The sequence below is a fragment of the Netta rufina genome (assembly GCF_964035555.1).
Source record: "Netta rufina genome assembly, chromosome: 21".
Classification (NCBI taxonomy): domain Eukaryota; kingdom Metazoa; phylum Chordata; class Aves; order Anseriformes; family Anatidae; genus Netta; species Netta rufina.
The window spans coordinates 10,768,679-10,785,019 of record NC_140145.1 but is presented as its reverse complement, the minus strand read 5'-3'; the positions used below and the strand labels follow the sequence as shown (position 1 = coordinate 10,785,019).

The following is a 16,341-nucleotide window of genomic DNA, read 5'->3' as shown; positions in this document are numbered from 1 at the left end:
AGCCTGAACCCTAAGGACTGCGAGCGCGCAGCGCACACGGCAGCAGACCTGGATTAAAACAGGGCTGGCAGATGGTGCTGTAACTTCCACAACATCGGCGGTACAGGAAAGTAGTGTCAATATGGGCGATTCTATTCTTTCTCCTCTTTCAGGAGCGGCTGGAGCCTAAGTGGAGCTCAGAAGTGAGGCTGACCTACATCACCGCACACGGCAGAGACCTCACCTCCTGCCTTCGGAGCAGCTGCGTCCACGCTGTGCCAGAGCAGAACCTGATGGCAGCGGCTCCATCCTGTGCCCTGGGGAGCTCACTCTTTTTCCACAGCTTCTGGAGGGTCCTGGCAGCCCCAGCCCTGTGCCTGTTGCCCACAGAGGGCTGGCTGGGGTTTCCTGGCCGGGCTGTGGACACAGCACCAGTGGGGGCACGAATTGCAGGGTTGCTGTATTCCTGAATGAGCACCCAAATAGCTCGCACTCAAGCACCCAGTTAATTTATGCACGAGTGCCCAATTAGCCAGGTGTGAGTGGCCAAGGAGTCCCCACAAGAGCCCCCAGCCAGGTCATGCAGGAGTGCCTGGCTAACGCAGGAGCATCCCAGCAGTTGACGCAGGAGCACCCAGCTGATGTCCGTGTGAGCACCCGGTGACTTCGGGCATGAGCACCCAGTTAGCCCACGTGTGAGTGCCCAGAAGATGCATGAGTGCCCAACCAGCACCCGTGCCAGCAACCAAAATGTCCTGCGTGAGCACTCTGAGCTTACACAGCCACAGCTGGGTCGTGCACGACTGCAGGGTTAGCCCATGCATGAATGCCCTGGTGCTGCGTGCATGAACGCCTAATTACTACATGCATGAGCACCCAATTAACGCATGCAGAAGCACCCAGGTCCTGTGTGCATGAGCGCCCACTTATTTTGTATTTTAAAGCCCAGTGAGTGCACACGTGGCTGCTCAATGTCTCCATGCGTGAGCACCCACAGAATTACCAGGAGATTGCCAGCTTGGCCCACACGTGAGCCCACCGCATGTCCCCAGAGTGAGGACACCCCTGGGGTGGCGTCGAAGCCCAGAACTGCGCTAAAAAAGTAGAAAGCCTTCGATGTGCAGGTAGGGCCATCCCAGAGAAAATGAGCTGGATTTAGGGCTGGTGCTGTAGCATCCATCCCAAGTGTTGTAGTGGAAGGGAGGGCAGAAAAGGGAAAAATGGAGAAACTCAAGGGAAGGCAAGAAGTGAAATTAGCACCCAGCTGGTCCCGAAGTCCCGAGGCCCCTGTGCCTCCTGGTCAGACTGGGACCACTGCAGAGCACAGCCGCACAGCACGGGGCTCAGGCAACTTTTCCTTAGGTGTTTTTTCCATCTTTTCCATTTCTAAACCTGCCTTTCACCTCCGGGGAGAGCAGATTAAAGGGAGGTCCCAGCCGCTGGCATGTCCAGCCACAGCGTGCAGACGGGCGCTCGTTACGTTCCCATGTTAATGTGACCCTGCCCAGCTTCCCGATAGGTGTTTTTATTTATGGATCCTGCGTGAACCGCAAGTCACTTGCACAAACTTGCAGAGAGCAGATGACCTGAATACATATTAATAAGGCTCACGCGCCGTTTGGCATGAAAGAGTTTTCTATCGCGCTCGCGGGATCGCAGGAAACACTACCTGGTGGAGAGCAGTGTTCAGACAAGAAGCCTTCTATAGCTCATCACAGTTTTTAAACCATTTGCCTTGGAGAAATGCCCAGGCTGCCCCGTGTGTGGCTGCGAGAGCTGCTCCTGGAGAGAGAAACGCGCCTGGGCCGGGTCCTTGTGCAGACGAGAAAGGCAGGTAGTAGAAACACTCAGTTGTCCCAAATTTTGAACAGTAACCCTCGAGAATGGGGCACTGATACCGACGGCAGCGTGCTGCTTACAGCGACGAAGCCCTCAGCATTTGCAGTGGCCGCTCCCCTCTGGACGTTTACGGGGCATTTTCTCTGTCGCTGGGATTTATTCAGCCTCCATAGCAGGGATTCCGGGGAGATAATAACCCACATTAACCGAGCCACTGAAAACTGCTTCACAAACACATTGATCAAAGCAGCCTGGGACTGGGAGCAAACCTCCCTGAGTGCGGCCGGCAGCACAGCTGCCAAAACCATTAACTCCTGGTAAAAATCAGTCATACGGCAGCCTCGGGCAGGATCAGGACAGGGGAGGACCCAGACTGAGAAGGTTTGGGACTGCAGTGATGAGTGAGACAGAGAACTTCTTCTGCTTTGCTGCTGCGGCTGTGTTTATGGAAGCTTTCTGGCCACCAAAGCAGCCGGTGGCTGAGCCCGGGGAAGAGCAGGGAGCCGAGCAGGTACAGGAGGCACAACGGAGGAGGTGGGGCAGACAGAAATGCTGCAGGGAGAGAAGACAAAGGGAACACTTGTCCTGTCGGCTCCTGCAGATGTGTGTTTTCATCGCGGATGTTGTCCTGGCTTTGGGACAAGGACAGAGGCAGAGGGGCAGAGTCACGGCTGGGGCTGGAATCGCGTCTGTCCGGGGAGCTCCCGGCCGCAGGCAGAGCCAGGCCGCAGCCTTAGATGGCGAGCTGCTCCTCGCAGCCAGGCCCTTTTCCTCTTAATCTCCACACAGCGCCTTATATAGTGCACTCGGAGCAATTTATAAATAAAGGCTTTTTGTCACGATCCAGGAACGCGTCTCCCCTTGTGGCATTTGAAGCACTTCCTCCAGGGAGGCCGGGCTCCTTCCCGTGCCCAGAGAGGCGCCAGCGGGTGGCTGCACGCTGACCCCCTGGGGACGAGGACCGGGGTTTTATTCCTCATCCCTTTGCAGCAGGACCCCTGTGGGGAGCTTGCTCCTGCCCTGTGGGGCTGAAGGTGCTGCGGGTGTCCCCGGGACCAGCTGGGCAGGGGGAGGCGGGTGCTGCATCGGCACCCACCGGCACCACGGGGACACTGGCAGGTCTAAAGCACAGGGGTCTGGGGTGAAATCTGGGGCTCCTGTTGTGCGGGACAAGCATCGTCCCACACCTGCCTCTAGCCTGAATATCAGCTCAGCTCCCATCATCTGCCTCAGTTCAGGATTTACGTGATACCAAAACTGCAGCTACTTCGGCCTCGCGGCCGCCACTCTCCTGCAGCTGAGGATTAAGCAGAACTTCATGGCAGCAGCAGGGGCAGGAACGGAGCTCTGCCTCTCGCAGCTCAGCTCCCTGCCTGCTAACGAAGCTCCTTCATTAGCAAGGGATGGGGCAGCCATACAGGCTGGGCAACCTGCCTCCACCAAGGGCGGTGGCGCCCGACCCGCGGGCCCGGCTTGGCGCTGCGGGACCGGCTTGGGGCTTGCTCAGGGCTCCTGGAGCAGAGCAGGGACCTTCCCTGAAGCTGTGTATGAAGCAGGGAGCTGCCTCCTGCCCATTAGCAGGGCTGGGTCCTGCTGATGTCCCTGTGGCCGGGCTCTGCTCCTCGTGGTGCTGCTCCTCTCCGTCCCGGCACGGGGCGAGCCGAGGCTCCACGCCTCCCAGCCGGGCGTGCTAATAAAAGAGATCCGCGAGACTCCGAGGTCTGCTGCCTCAACAGAGACTCGACGGAGCTATAAATAGCCCAGCCAAGCACCGTGCACTGAACCTGAGCAGAGCCGGCTGCCCTCGCAGCCAGACGCCCCCGGGAGCCTCACCGAGACGCGGCCCCGGAGCCTGCTGCGGCACAGGGGGACGTGGGGACATGGGGATTTGGGGACACCCGGCTCCCACCTCCTGCCCCTTCCTTCCAAGTGGCCCTGCTCCAGCAGATGACCAGGCACTACCTTTCCCCCCTCCTCAGCCCCCAAATCAGCATGCTTCAGCCCCTATCCGGCCACGTGGAGCCTCTGGAAACACGGCCATAAAAGTATTTAATCCTGCTGCTGCTGAGAGATGGAAGCTCTTGAAGGGTTGCAGCCACAGGATGCTCCTCAAATGGGAGCTCGGCGCGGACCCTCACTCCCTTCCGTGGTTTTTATTATTATTATTATTATTATTATTATTATTATTATTATTATTATTATTATTATTATTATTATTATTATTATTATTTTATTTCTGCTGGGCTTTTCCTCAGGTGGTTTCTTGGCGCCTCTGCCCAAATGAAATGGAGCAACCCAAATCGGAGCTGGCGGGCGGCCAGCCTGGCAGACGGGCTGCCCAGAGGGCAGCTGCACGCCCCGGGCACGTTTATCGAGGGCAGGAGCCCCGCGGGGGGAACCCAAGCGGCCGAGGAGCTGGTTTCATGCAGAGCATCCCGGCCGGGTGCAGGATCTGCCCTTCGAGGGGCTGACAGCGCCATTTGGGACGTGCTGGGTCGCTCTCACCGGGTTTCACCGCGGCTTTCCTGCAGGGAAAGCAGAAGTGCAGAGCGAGGCGTTGTGGTGCCAGACCTCAGCCCGGGTTTCGGAGTGAACGGGGTTTTTGTTCTCCCCTTTTGTCCTCACCTTGGCTTTTGTGTGTACGTGAAACACGAGGAGAGCGTGACGTGGCCCTCCTGGGCTTTGCTGCCTTTGTGTCCCGGTGTCTTTTCCGGGGACACGGAGCCAAAACACCTGAGGAGCCTTGGGCGAGCAGCTCTGCCGGGCCACCAGTGTTACCAAAGGGCTCTCGTGTCCCCTCCTGTCCCTGCCCTTTATCTCCCAAACGTCACAGGGGACCGTGACAGCCACGGGTCACCCCAGGAGCTGGTGTGGGGACACTTTGTGGCCAGCTCAGCACTGGGGCTGGGGATTTATGGGCACGTGAAGGAGGTTTGGGGTTATATGGGCACGTGAAAGAGGGCTGGGGTTATATGGGCAGGTGAAGCGGGGCTGGAGCTGGCAGGGCTGGCTTGGAAACCCCATGGAAAGGCAGCGACTGTCATGGGACACGGTGCTGGTGGCCGTGATGGGTCCCCAAGCCTCGCTGCCGGTGTAAATTTGGGAAAAAAAACAATAAATGAGCGGGGAGCGGAGGAACGAGCGTGGTGCTGCGGGGCCAGGAGCGAGGCTGAGCCCTGCTGGGGAGCCAAGTGGCATCCTCAGCACCCTGGAGACGTGGGCAGCGGGGTCTGGGGGTGTTGGGGTGCTTGGGGACACGGCTGGGTGGGGACACCCCGGGGGCTCCACACCGGCCCCTCAGCACCCCCCGGGGCCGGGCTCAGCACCCTCCGGATCGGGCCCTCGAGGCCCCGCCCCCCCGCGCAGCAAAGCCCCGCCCCGCCCCGCCCCGCCCCGCGCCGGCCGCGCGGCATTGTGGGATGAAACAGGATGTAGGCAGAGCAGCGCGGGCGGACGGGCCGGGGCGGCGGGCAGCGCGGCGGCGCAGCCAATCGGGGCGCGGCGTGCGGCGCGGCGCGGCCAATGGGAGCGCGGCGGGCCGCGCGCCGCAGCGGGCGGGGCGGTATTTGAGCGCGGCGCGGCGGCGCGGCGCAGAGCGCTCGGCGCGGCGCAGAGAGCGGAGCGGAGCGGGCAGAGCCGCGCGGGTCCGGGCCTCTCCCACCTCCTCCTCCTACTCCTCGGCGCCGTGCCCTGCTGTGCTGTGCTCGCGCTGCGCTCTCCCGGCTTGGCCCCGTCACTGTGAAGGTGAGCGGCGCCGGGGCTGCGGGGCTCCGTGTGCGGGGTCCGCCCGCGGGAGGGGAAGGCTGGGAAGGAGAGAAAGGGGGTGGTGGCGGCTCACGGCGAGGGAGTCCCGGTGAGGGGGTCCCGGTGCCCGCTCCGCACGCCCGGCACCGCCGCCGGTCTCGCTCCGGGCAAGGTCACCGCCGCCCCGGGGCTCCCCCCGGTGAAGGTCACGCAGCGCCCGGCCTGCGCTCGCCGCCGCCTCCCCGAGAGTCTCGGCAGGGGCCAGCCGGGGAAGGGCCGTGCTGGGCTGTGCTGAGCCGTGCTGTGCTAGGCCGGGCCGGACCGCGCCCCCTTCCCCAGCCCCCTCCTGCTGCCGCGGAGCTGGGCTGGGGCCTCCTCCCGCAGCCCCCCTGCTCCGGAGGGGAGTTCTGGGCGCTGCCCGGGGCCCCATTCTGCCCTGCTGCGGGAGGGTGCTGGGCTGGAGCCCCATCCTGCTCCCAGCTGCTGGGGCTGGGCTGTTACTGCTGCACCGGGGCTTTGTGTCTCCCCTCCTCCCGGTGCAGGTGGCAGAGCCCCGAAGGCTGGCAATGCTCCGTGGTGCAGGGACAGGGCGTGTGCGTGGGGCTGGCCTGGTGGGGACAGGGCCTGTGGACCTCTGGTGGGGGCAGGGCCCTGCAGTGGGGTGCTGAGGGGTGGTGGGAGCTGGCCTTGCCTTGCACCAGGGGCCTGGCTGCCAGCCCCTGGAGGTTGCTGTGCCCTGGAGCAGTGGCGCTGGGAGGGCAGACAGGCAGGCACCTGCAGCCCTGCTGAAGGATAATGGCTTGTTCCTCTGCTGCTGCTGGCCCTTGGTGGCTTCCCTGAACAATGAGGAGGGAAGATGCTTTCTGCAGGTCATTCGGTGTCTGCTTATGTAATGGCAAATGCCCTCTGAACTGTGTGTGCTGGAGGCGTGGGAAGGCCTTGGAATCCATGAGAACTTGTTGGCCTTCCTTCCCTAAAGAGGCTTTTTCTTAGAAGAATAACCCACAAGTGAATTTCTGCTGCTTCCCTTTTCCTGTGATTTCCTGTGGGGTGGACCCCCTGAAGATCCTTTAAAGGACTTTCCAAGCCCCTGGATAGTGGAGCTAAACCTGTAGGCAGGCATTTTGGTTCTCCTGAGCAATGTCTTCGCTGCCAGGGTTTCTCAGCCCCAACCTGAAACCTGCTGGCTTAAACCACAGCAGAGAGGGGAACAAAGTGGCTGGAAGTGCCTTTTCCAGAGAAGGGGTAGAGGCGTGTGCTCTCTGCTGTGTGAGCTCAGTTCCTGCCATTCCTCCTGATGCTATTAGTGCATGTTAATAGCGGTGCTCTATTAAACACTGCATCTAAACAGTATAAATTAAGGTTGCAGTAGAAGTCCTCAAGTGCAGAGTAAAGAATTGAAGTATTGTAATTGTAGGGCTGCAATTATGTAACTGGATTCTCTTTCTCTCTGGCTAGCAGGCTCCTTTAATTGCTGTAACAAAGCTACTCCTTCAGTTTTCTGGGACTGTTCCAGGAAGCGATCATTGCAGCAGATTTTCTTCACTCCCTGGTAAAGCTAAGAATGTGTAGTTTCACTATTGCAAAACATTCTTGGTAGTAGTGCTCAGACTTGCAGTGCTGTAGAGGTATTAGTAAACCTAATGGTGCTCTGCAGGCTTAATTGGAGGCACTTGTTGCCACCAAAGGCTTAATTTCACCCAGTTTAAATGCTCTCTGGTAGGAGCTGCTGCCAAGGTGCCAGCACAGGCCTTCACTCAAACAGTCCCCAGACAATGTGTGCATCCTGGTGGGCCTGCTTGGGGTGGTGGAGTGGGACAGCTGACAGCAGGGCTGCCCAGAAGCCTTTCCTGGTGTGTGGGTCAGCCTCTGCTTGGGGAATTGCTGCAGGGCTGGGGTTGCCAAATCCCTGCTTTCTAGGATGACATGAACTGCACATGGGACACTTCCCAAAGCTGAATGCTTCCCTAAAAGGGCTGTGGGAAGTGAATGGTTTCACTGCCTGGTACAAAACACCTTAAGTGGGTGATAGCCAAGGGGTTAAATGCTCAGCTCAAGTTACCTCTCCCTGGTTTCCTAGAGATGAGGGCAGTACCAGCATGCTGGCCTCTGGCTCACAGGCTGGGGGAGGAAAATGGGAGGCTGTTTTCCCTGGCTGTGCTTCCCCACGTGTTCCAAGGCTGCAGTGTAGTGTTTCTATTTTGTCAGGCTGGCTTTGTCCCGTGAGAACTGCTGAAGTCTGGGTTTCGGTGGCAAAGCAGTGGTGAGGTGAGGGAACGAGTGCTGTTCCCCATTCCGCCTGTCATTCCAGGCTCTGCTAGCAGCAGTAGCTCTGGTTGAGGCTGAGGTGAACGCAGTGCTAGTGCTGACATGCTGGGCACAGGCTGCCTGAGGTCTGCTTGTGAGGCTCTGAGCTTAAGATGCCCAAACCACTGGTGCACCTGGAAGGCAAGCTTGGCTGTAGCCTGTTGTCTAGGAGGGCTGTGTCTCCACACATCTCATCTCCTCCCACGCGGCTTTCCCTGCCTGTTCGATGCAGGTGCTGATGTTGGACTACCTGATCTAACCCCCAGGGCAGTGCCAGTGCTCCAGCTGGAAGGGAGATCTCGGCCTGGGGCTGCTGTGGGCTACCCTGATAAACTCCTGCTGGTTGTAGCAGGGGGAGTTGGAGTATCAGCTTGTGACACAGCCTGCCACAGAGAGAAACCTCTGCACAGGCAGCTTCTCCTTTCTGGGGAAGGGATTAACAAAATCTTATGTTCTGCCTTAGGTTCACCATGTCTGACAGAAAGGCTGTCATCAAGAATGCAGACATGTCCGAGGACATGCAGCAGGATGCCGTTGACTGTGCCACGCAGGCAATGGAGAAGTACAACATAGAAAAGGACATTGCAGCGTATATAAAGAAGGTAACGGAGGGGCGAGGGGGCTGCTCTACCTGAGACTCACGGCTGAAGCTCTTGTGTGTGTGTGTCAAGCCTGAGTGGTTTGAGACTTCATGCTTCTTGGAAAGAGGAGATGCTTTTTCTGCTTCTTGCCACTATTCCCAAGAGAAAGGAGTGACTTCTCCAAGGTCAGAGGGAGGCTGTGGCAGAGCAGGGCCTGGTCTGCTGCTCTGGCAAGCTTTGAGCGAGCTGAGTGCGTGCTTGTGTGCTCTCCCACTGGATCTCTCAGCTTAGAGCTGGCTGCAGCCTTTCCTCAGGACTTGCTCCGCAGCTGCTGCTGGACTGGCAGTGCTGGTGCGGGGTGGGATTGCTCCGAAGTTTCCCTCAGAAGTGGGCAGCCCTGCATGAGCAGCTCTGTCTGCGTGTTCTGGCTCTGAGGCAGCGGGTGTGGAGGAGGACGCAGCCTTGTGCTGCCTGCCAGGGATGTGGAGATGCTGCTGTAAAAGCGGTGCAGGCAGTTTTGTGAAGAGGTGCCTCCCTGTTCTCAGGAACCTGTTGGCTTCAGGCTGATGCTTGTCAGCATCTGGGGAGCCTGTTGGTTTCTTCTGTGGCCACTTCTCTGAATGGTCAGGCAAAGTGCTTTTCAAGGAGGAAGGTGATTATGTAGGCAATGCAGCCCTAGCACCAGGATTAGCTCCTGGGCCTTGCTTGTAACCTGACCCTGAATGTGAAGGATTCAGAGGTGTCTCCTGACTTCTCAGATCACTTTGATCTGATGAGGCAAGACCTATCTGAAAGCACTTGGGGCAATGCAGTCTGTAAAATGAGGGAATGCAGCAGAAGGAATCCAAACAGTTGCCCTTTATTTCCTAAGCGTTGGGAGGAGGGAAGTGATTTGATGCACCTTCAAGCCCTGGCAAGAAAGCTTTTCCTTACTTCAAAGGTTACCTGCAAAGAGCTGAAACTGTCTTGCTGCTGTCTGAGGACTGAGTCTTGCTTTAATCTTGAACATCGAGTCTGTTCTTCTGGCTCTGAGGGGGAGGGAAGGGTGTTCCTGGGAGTTGTGTAGTAGAGGGAGGAGAAAACTCTTTAACCCTCCCTTACCTGCTAAGTAGAAGACTAAGAATTCTTGAGGGTCCAGAGTTGACCTTGCTCACCTCTGACCTCAGGGTTTTGTTTTGTGAATTTGCCTGCTTATTTTCACTGCACATTTTTTCCCCTCCGTGAAGGATCCCAAACAGCATAAGGCAGACTTCTCCTTCCTTTTTTTAGGTGACCTTTAAGCTCAAATGCCTTGCCAGAGCAGACATGCCAAAACCTTTTTTTATTTTTTGTGAGTGGGTTTGGAATGGGAGAGGAGAAATATTCCCCCCAGCTAGCCTATACGTGGGGCTTGAATAGGTCTGTACCAGGGAGAGCACTTAGGTCTGCTCGCTCTGCCCAGGGCAGATGTGTGCTCCACATCTCGGGAGATAATTTGCTTGCGTTGGATCCTGCAGAGCAGCCAGTGCAGAGGCCTGGCTCACGTCAGGCACTGCCTCACTCCACACAATGGTGTCTTGTGGCAGGGAATGTAAGGATGCTGCAGGTGGGAGGAGGGGCGTTAGTGTGCGAACAGAACCAGCAAAGAATTTGTGCTTAGAACTATTTTCATGTGGGCTTTCTTGGCCTTAACGCCTCTCTTCTGTTTCTTCAGGAATTTGACAAGAAATACAACCCAACTTGGCACTGCATTGTTGGCAGAAACTTTGGCAGCTATGTAACACACGAGACAAAGCACTTCATCTATTTTTACTTGGGTCAGGTTGCAATTCTTCTCTTCAAGTCTGGATAGGAAGTAGGAGCAAGTGAAATTCGGACTGTAATGCACTGATGGCTGAAGCCACGACTCCCTTTAACATGGCTATGCCGCTGCATGGACTGTATACTATATTTAATGTGTATATGTTGCAGTAAAATTCTACTTCTGTTTAGTTGCCTGGGAAGAAGGCGGCATTTTTTTGTTACTGCTTTTTTTGGTTGTATTGCACTAGGAAACCTGTAAATGCTTAAACAATGGCCTTTACGTGGGAAGAAATAAAACTATTCCACAACAGCTCCCTCAGTGGTAACTCCTTCTTTGAGGCTGGGAAAACTTTGGGCAGGCCAAAAAGCCCCTGACTTCCTTACTGAGTTTTACTAGACTGTTAATCTTGTCATGAGGAGCAAAGCCAGTGTGAGCCTCCGAACCCACCCTGCAGACTGTAGAGAGCTGGCTCTCCCAGTAACCTCAGTGCAGGTACCTAAACCACCTGGAAGCTGGTGGGGTGGCTCTTCTTTACGTGGCTTTCACACAAGTTGAACTCCACCTTGGACTGTGATAACCAGACGTGCAGCTGGCACCCTCAGTGTTCTTTCCGTACCCATCACTGTATTTTTGGCTCTGCTGAAGCGTTGACCTAGACTTGTAAGCACCTCAGCCTGGTCTAGAAGGCTTCAACAAGCACCCCTTGAGCTGCTGCTCGCTGCAGGAAGCAGCGTGCTGTGGCTGAAGTCTTTAGACCCTGGTGCTGAGATCTAAAGTTGGCCACATGGCCCACCCCTGAACGGAGTAGGATATCAAATTGGTGACTGCTGACAACAGCTATTTGGCATGTTCGTAGCCAGTTGTCTCAACACTGCCTTAACTTGATGCTCTCCTTTAAAACAAGCTAATCATGTGGAAGACTTGTAAGTGGCCACTGTCTCCTTTTTTTATTTCTGTAGCTGATAAGCTATTTCTGGAGGCCTGTCCTCCATGTTCTGATATCTGCTTTTGTTCTTAAAGCACAGTACCAAGAAGTTAAATTTACATGTGATGTTTGTGTGAAGGAAACTCATGTGACATCTGCTGCAATGGCAGAAAAACGTCTTGGTCTCCAATAGGTTCAGCAGTGATGTTGTCTTAGTACGTACTGACCCTCGGATTAAACTGCAGGAAGTGTTCTGTATCTGGGTGGGAGGAATCCTGAAGGACAAAGGCTGTGTGATGGCAGGTGGATACTTGGTGCTGTCACAGTCTATCTGTTGGTTTAACTAATTCATAGACAAATCACTGGGCTTGGGAGCCTAACTCGTGTCTCTAGGACAAATTTGGTGTTGGTAACAAGTCACTGCTGGGGTGGGGGAAGGCAGAGTGAAGGGAGCTCTTCGTTGCGAAATGACTCTGGTGACCCAGGTTGACTACTTCCTGAAGTAAAAGTCCTTGTCTCTGTGCAAAATCCAAAGTATGCCTAATTTTGTAATATTGATAGAACAATGTTGTAACTAGAAAGAATGTAGCTGTCATTACTTCATGTTGATGGAAATGTCTGCACTGGGGTAATGTGCCTTGGGCTGTCTGGGGCACTCTTGTGGTCTTGTCTGTTCGGAACTCCACTCTTGATCTGAAAGAAGAATGTTTTGGATTTGTTTTTTTCCAAGCATGAGTCTAATGTGAACCTGTTCACGGTCTCTTGTGGAGCAAGATACGTTCCCTTCATAACTGCAATGGCTCAAATACCATTTATTTTTTTCAAACATTAAAGGTGAATTGACACATTTCAACAGCCTCTGGTGTCTTCATTGCCTACTGTCCAAAGCACAAACTGCTCTCGTCTTGTCCCTGCACCAGGGAGCCAGAAGGAGGGGACTGAGGGGAGCGCATCCTCCTGCAGCCCTGCTGGGTGCTGCTGTGCCAGGTAACCTGGATCTGGAGGCGTGAGGGGGGCAGCGGAGCAGCCGGGGTCCCCGCTCCTGTGAGCTGAGCCATAGATGAGCACGAGGCTCGCGTTGAGCAGCCACAAAATGAGCTGAAAGCAGAGCTCCAAAATAAGCAGCAGTGTGTTTGCTACACACAGGCAGTCTGTCTAACCTGCACCTGACAGTGCTGAAAAGCAGAGGCGGTTCCTATGTTTGGGAGGAGCTGGGAGCGCTGCTGCTGCTCCTCCCTCTGCTCCCAGGGAGCCTTTTAGCTGGCAGCGTGGCTGTGTGGGCTTAACCTAAACCGTGCTGGGGCTCTGCGCTCCCGGCGTGGCTGCGGGTCACTTGGTGCAGCTCCAAGAGAGCACCTGCAGCCTTGTGGGGCTGGGGGAGTCACCCCCTCCGGCTTCCCTTGTAAAAAGTTGCTCAGGAATGTCCAGAAGCTGCTCATCTGAACGTATGGTGAAAAGCAGGCTCGTGCTGGTGTAACTGAGCCCTGGTGGGACACCGTGCCTTGAACTCACACACACGGAGTAGGAAATGGGTTTGAGCTCCAGGCTGAGGACCAGAAGCTCGCACCTTCAGTGTTATGCTGGGCGGTGAAACCAAGCCCTGCTCACCTGCCCCTAACCCCTGCAGCAGATCCTGGTGCTGCACGTCCGCAGCTTTCCCTCTGAATGCTCCTTTGTGCAGCACTGGGGCTCTGGAAGGCGCGAGCTGCCCGAAGTCGAGCAGCACTTCCCTCTGCGCAGCTGAGGTTTTAACACAGAGCTTTGTGTCCCCGCTGCCTTCCCCCCGGGCTCCCCAGCAGCTGCCTGACGCAGCTTTTGGCTTCAACTTTTTCCATTGCCGGGCTCCGTGTTTTGTCTCCAGTTTCCACCACGTGCAGGTGTCCCGCATTATGCCTCGGAGCGTTAACCGTGGCCGTGCTGGGGAGCCTGGCAGCGTCCCCAGGGCGCCTGCTGAGCGTGGAGCTGCTTGGAAACATCTGGATCCGGGGCACCAAGTGGAAGGTATGTGTCTGCGGGGGAAACATCTGGAGAAAGAAACTGCTTCCAGATGTTTGGGCAAACTGCTATTTCAGTGTAAGCTCAGTGGATGTTACCACGCTGCCTTCCAGGCGTTCAGAAACATCCGAGGGCAGCGGGCTGAGCTGCTGGCTGCTGCCTGTGGGCTCGGGACGGTGCCTGCAGACGTGTGCGCGCTCGCTGTGGGTTCATGGCTGGGGAGCGTCACGTTATTTCCTTGCAGGCAGAGTTTTTCAATTCCTTATATTTCTTCTAGGTGTGGCCTTGCGAAAGCAGCGGTTTGTGATGCTGAAGGGGCTCCTCTCTGGTAGCTGTGCTCCGTGTGTTGGTTGTTAGCTGGGATTCATTTCTCTTCGAGGAGTAAAGCAGCTGGAGGAGGTGCGTTACTCCCGTGGCCGGGAGGAGCCAGCCTTGCTGCCTGCCTTGCTGGCACAATATTCCTCTTTCCCCCTGGGCTGTGACCACCTGTGGCTCTGGGAAGGGACGGAGTGACAGTGAGGTCCTCCCAACCCTGGCAGCCCAAGCAGGGGCTGGGCTCTGCAGCCTGCTCCTGTGGGAGCAGCGGGGCTGTGTGCCCGTGCTCTCCTCTCCTCCTGCCCTGCAAAGTCACTCTGCAGCAGCGGCACCGCAGCCTTAATCCTCCCAGGCACGTGGAGGCAGAGCCTGTGCCGGTAAGCCTGGCACCCAAAGGACATGTTCCTCTTCTCAGTGTTTTTGTGGGAGATTTGTGCTGAAACATGGAAATCTCCTTTATCTCGTGCTCCTGGTAAACCCCGAGGAGACGGCTGGCGCTCGCTGAAGGAAGCGGGGCTGTGCTGTCCCTGCCCACCCGGGGGTTCCCGGCTTTGTTCTATTTATTGAGCAGTGACTCGGACACCCTCTGCCAGGCGGTGACTCACGGCAGTGATGCCTGGGCATGAGGCTTGCCTCTCAAAGCCCCCTGTGGCTACGGAGCTGCAGGAGCCAGCCGTGTTTATGCTTCCTCCCTCGAGGCAGCGGCTAGCGGAGGCTGAGCAGTGACTCAGTGCCATTCAGACAAGTAACACCTAGTCCTGGTCAGCAGCTCCAACAGCCCTTCTGCGAGTGACCCCGGGCACTGAGCTTACCGGGGTGTTGGTGCTGAGCAGGGCAGCGAGGGCAGGGCAGGCGGCGGTGTCACCCAGCACCGTGCTGGGCCAGGTTTCCCCTGCACAGCTCAATCCCCGTGCAGGGAGGGGAGCAGACGGCCCTAAAGCAGCACGCCCCATCCGGACCATCTCAAACACGTCAGCTCCACGTCGACCTGGGCACTATCCAGATGTATTTTTTGGCTTTTGAGCCTCTGGCTTCCTTCTTTCCGGCCTCTCCTCCGAGGCCTGCTCTGTGCTTCGGGCACGGCCCCGCCGGGCCTGATCCCGTCCTGTCCCTGTGCCTGCAGCCCGAGCAGGGGCAGCGCCAGGTCCTGCTCAGCAGGATTTGGCCCTGGGTTAAGCTTTGGTTTCATCTGGCCCTGCTGTGGCTCCTTGTCCCTTGCCCATGGAAGCAGGCTCAGGGCCTCAGGGGAACAGCCCGGCCCTGCTGGGTGGGCAGAGGGGGTTATAGGAGAGGTGCAAGCACCCCATACAACACCCCCCTGCATTTCAACATCTGCACGGCCTTTCCTTTCGCCGCCTTCCAGCCCGGCTGTGAATGGAGTGCTTTCAGTGGGAGGAGATTGCTGGGAGCGCTTCTCCCCTCCTTGCATTGGTTACAGCCCATAGAAACACGCAAGGAATTTGCCAGGGCAGTCCCTCGCGCTCCTTCAGACCCCGTGAAAGCAGCCTTTGTTCCCCCCGAGCTCCTCGGGCACCTCCGACCCGCACGTCTGGGATGGGGCTGGGGGCTGCGGGGCTGCTCGGGTGCTGCTGTGGGGATGGAGGCAGCGAGCCAGGCCCCGGGCAAAGCGTTCCCCGTTGTCCTGCCTCAGCACCGAGCGCTGCCAGGACGCAGCAGAAGGACAGGCAGAGTTTAATGCCTCACAGCACGCCCCGCGCGAGCAGAGCTTTAGCCCTGTGCTGCTTAAGCTGAGTCAGAGGAACGGAAATCCCGTCTTACACGGGCGTTTTTCCATGAGCAGGAGGTTAAGTGCTCCGTTCCAGGCTCGGGGCTGGATCTCGTGCCCACCTCGCAGGGCTCCCAAGGGGCCGTGTCACCCTCCACAGCCTCCTAGGGGCCGGGCGCAGGTGGGATGTGCAGGAGGGATGCAGGAGGGGTGCACAGGTGGGGTGCGTGGGCAGGATGCGCAGGTGGGACGTGCAGGTGGGGTGCGTGGGCAGGATGTGCCCCCGCCGCAGCCTGCACACAGTGGCTGGCACCCGGCCCAGAGCGCGGCTCTGGGGATAAATAAGTGCCTGTTTTGGTTTTGAGGAAAGCCCAAAACGCTTCGACGAGGACAAAACCTCTTCCTCGATGTGCTTTTCAAGGGCTCGTTTTCTCTAAGGGACCCAACTGACCGGGCAGGGAGCGACTGAGCGGGTCCGTCAGCCAGCTTGGAGGGGGCAAAGCTGGACCTGTGCTGCAGAGGCTTCCCCCAAAACAGCGGCTGGCTGGGTTGAGACCTGGCACCCACCCAGCCCCTGCCATCAGGTCCCCGGGTGCTGGTGGCCCCGGTGACTTGCACGGCACAGAAGAGCCCAACGTGACTCAGCAGGCGCCGGGCGCCAGCCCAGGGCTTTGGCGCTGTGACCGTCCTCCAGCAACGCCGACACCTGCAATTCCGGCAGAGCCTGGGCTGGCTTAAGGCACCGTGTTACTTAAATATTTTATAGAAAATCATTAAGCAATTAAATCTGGCAGTTCTCGCATCCTATGGAAAGCAGCTTGTAGTCTGTGCAGTAAACAGGGCAACGCTTTCCGTTCTTTCTGGATGTCTTCTTGGAGTCTAACTCCAATCCTTGCTTCAGAATAACTATAATTATCTCTAATTGCCATTATTGTTTAACATTTTTAGCATTTGCAAGTGCAAACTGTTAGTTTTCCATGCAGATACAATCAGCAGCCAGGGTTCACAATGAAAGCAATTAAAATCCTGTGATTATTACAAGCCTGCTTGTCTATACAACAGCTTCAATCTGCATAACTTGCCAAGACGTAGGCTAGAAACTCAGACAAATCTAGCATTTATTTAGTAACCCAGCAAAGCTACTACC

The 16,341-nt window shown here is 56.9% G+C and overlaps 1 protein-coding gene across 2 annotated transcripts; it reads left to right on the top strand.

Moving 5' to 3' along the window:
* Positions 1-5,399: 5,399 nt before the first annotated feature.
* DYNLL2 (dynein light chain LC8-type 2) lies at positions 5,400-12,011 on the top strand (the record flags this gene model as incomplete). 2 transcript variants are annotated; one of them, XM_084299460.1, is made up of 3 exons in its annotated part: positions 5,400-5,562; positions 8,333-8,471; positions 10,144-12,011. In XM_084299460.1, 2 exons carry the CDS (start codon positions 8,340-8,342, stop codon positions 10,279-10,281), a joined length of 270 nt encoding a protein of 89 aa, XP_084155586.1. In that variant the 3' UTR covers positions 10,282-12,011. The 2 variants fall into 2 exon arrangements, with proteins under 2 accessions (XP_084155586.1, XP_084155585.1); XM_084299459.1 differs by lacking the exon at positions 5,400-5,562 and having other exon boundaries at positions 8,319-8,471.
* Positions 12,012-16,341: the final 4,330 nt, after the last annotated feature.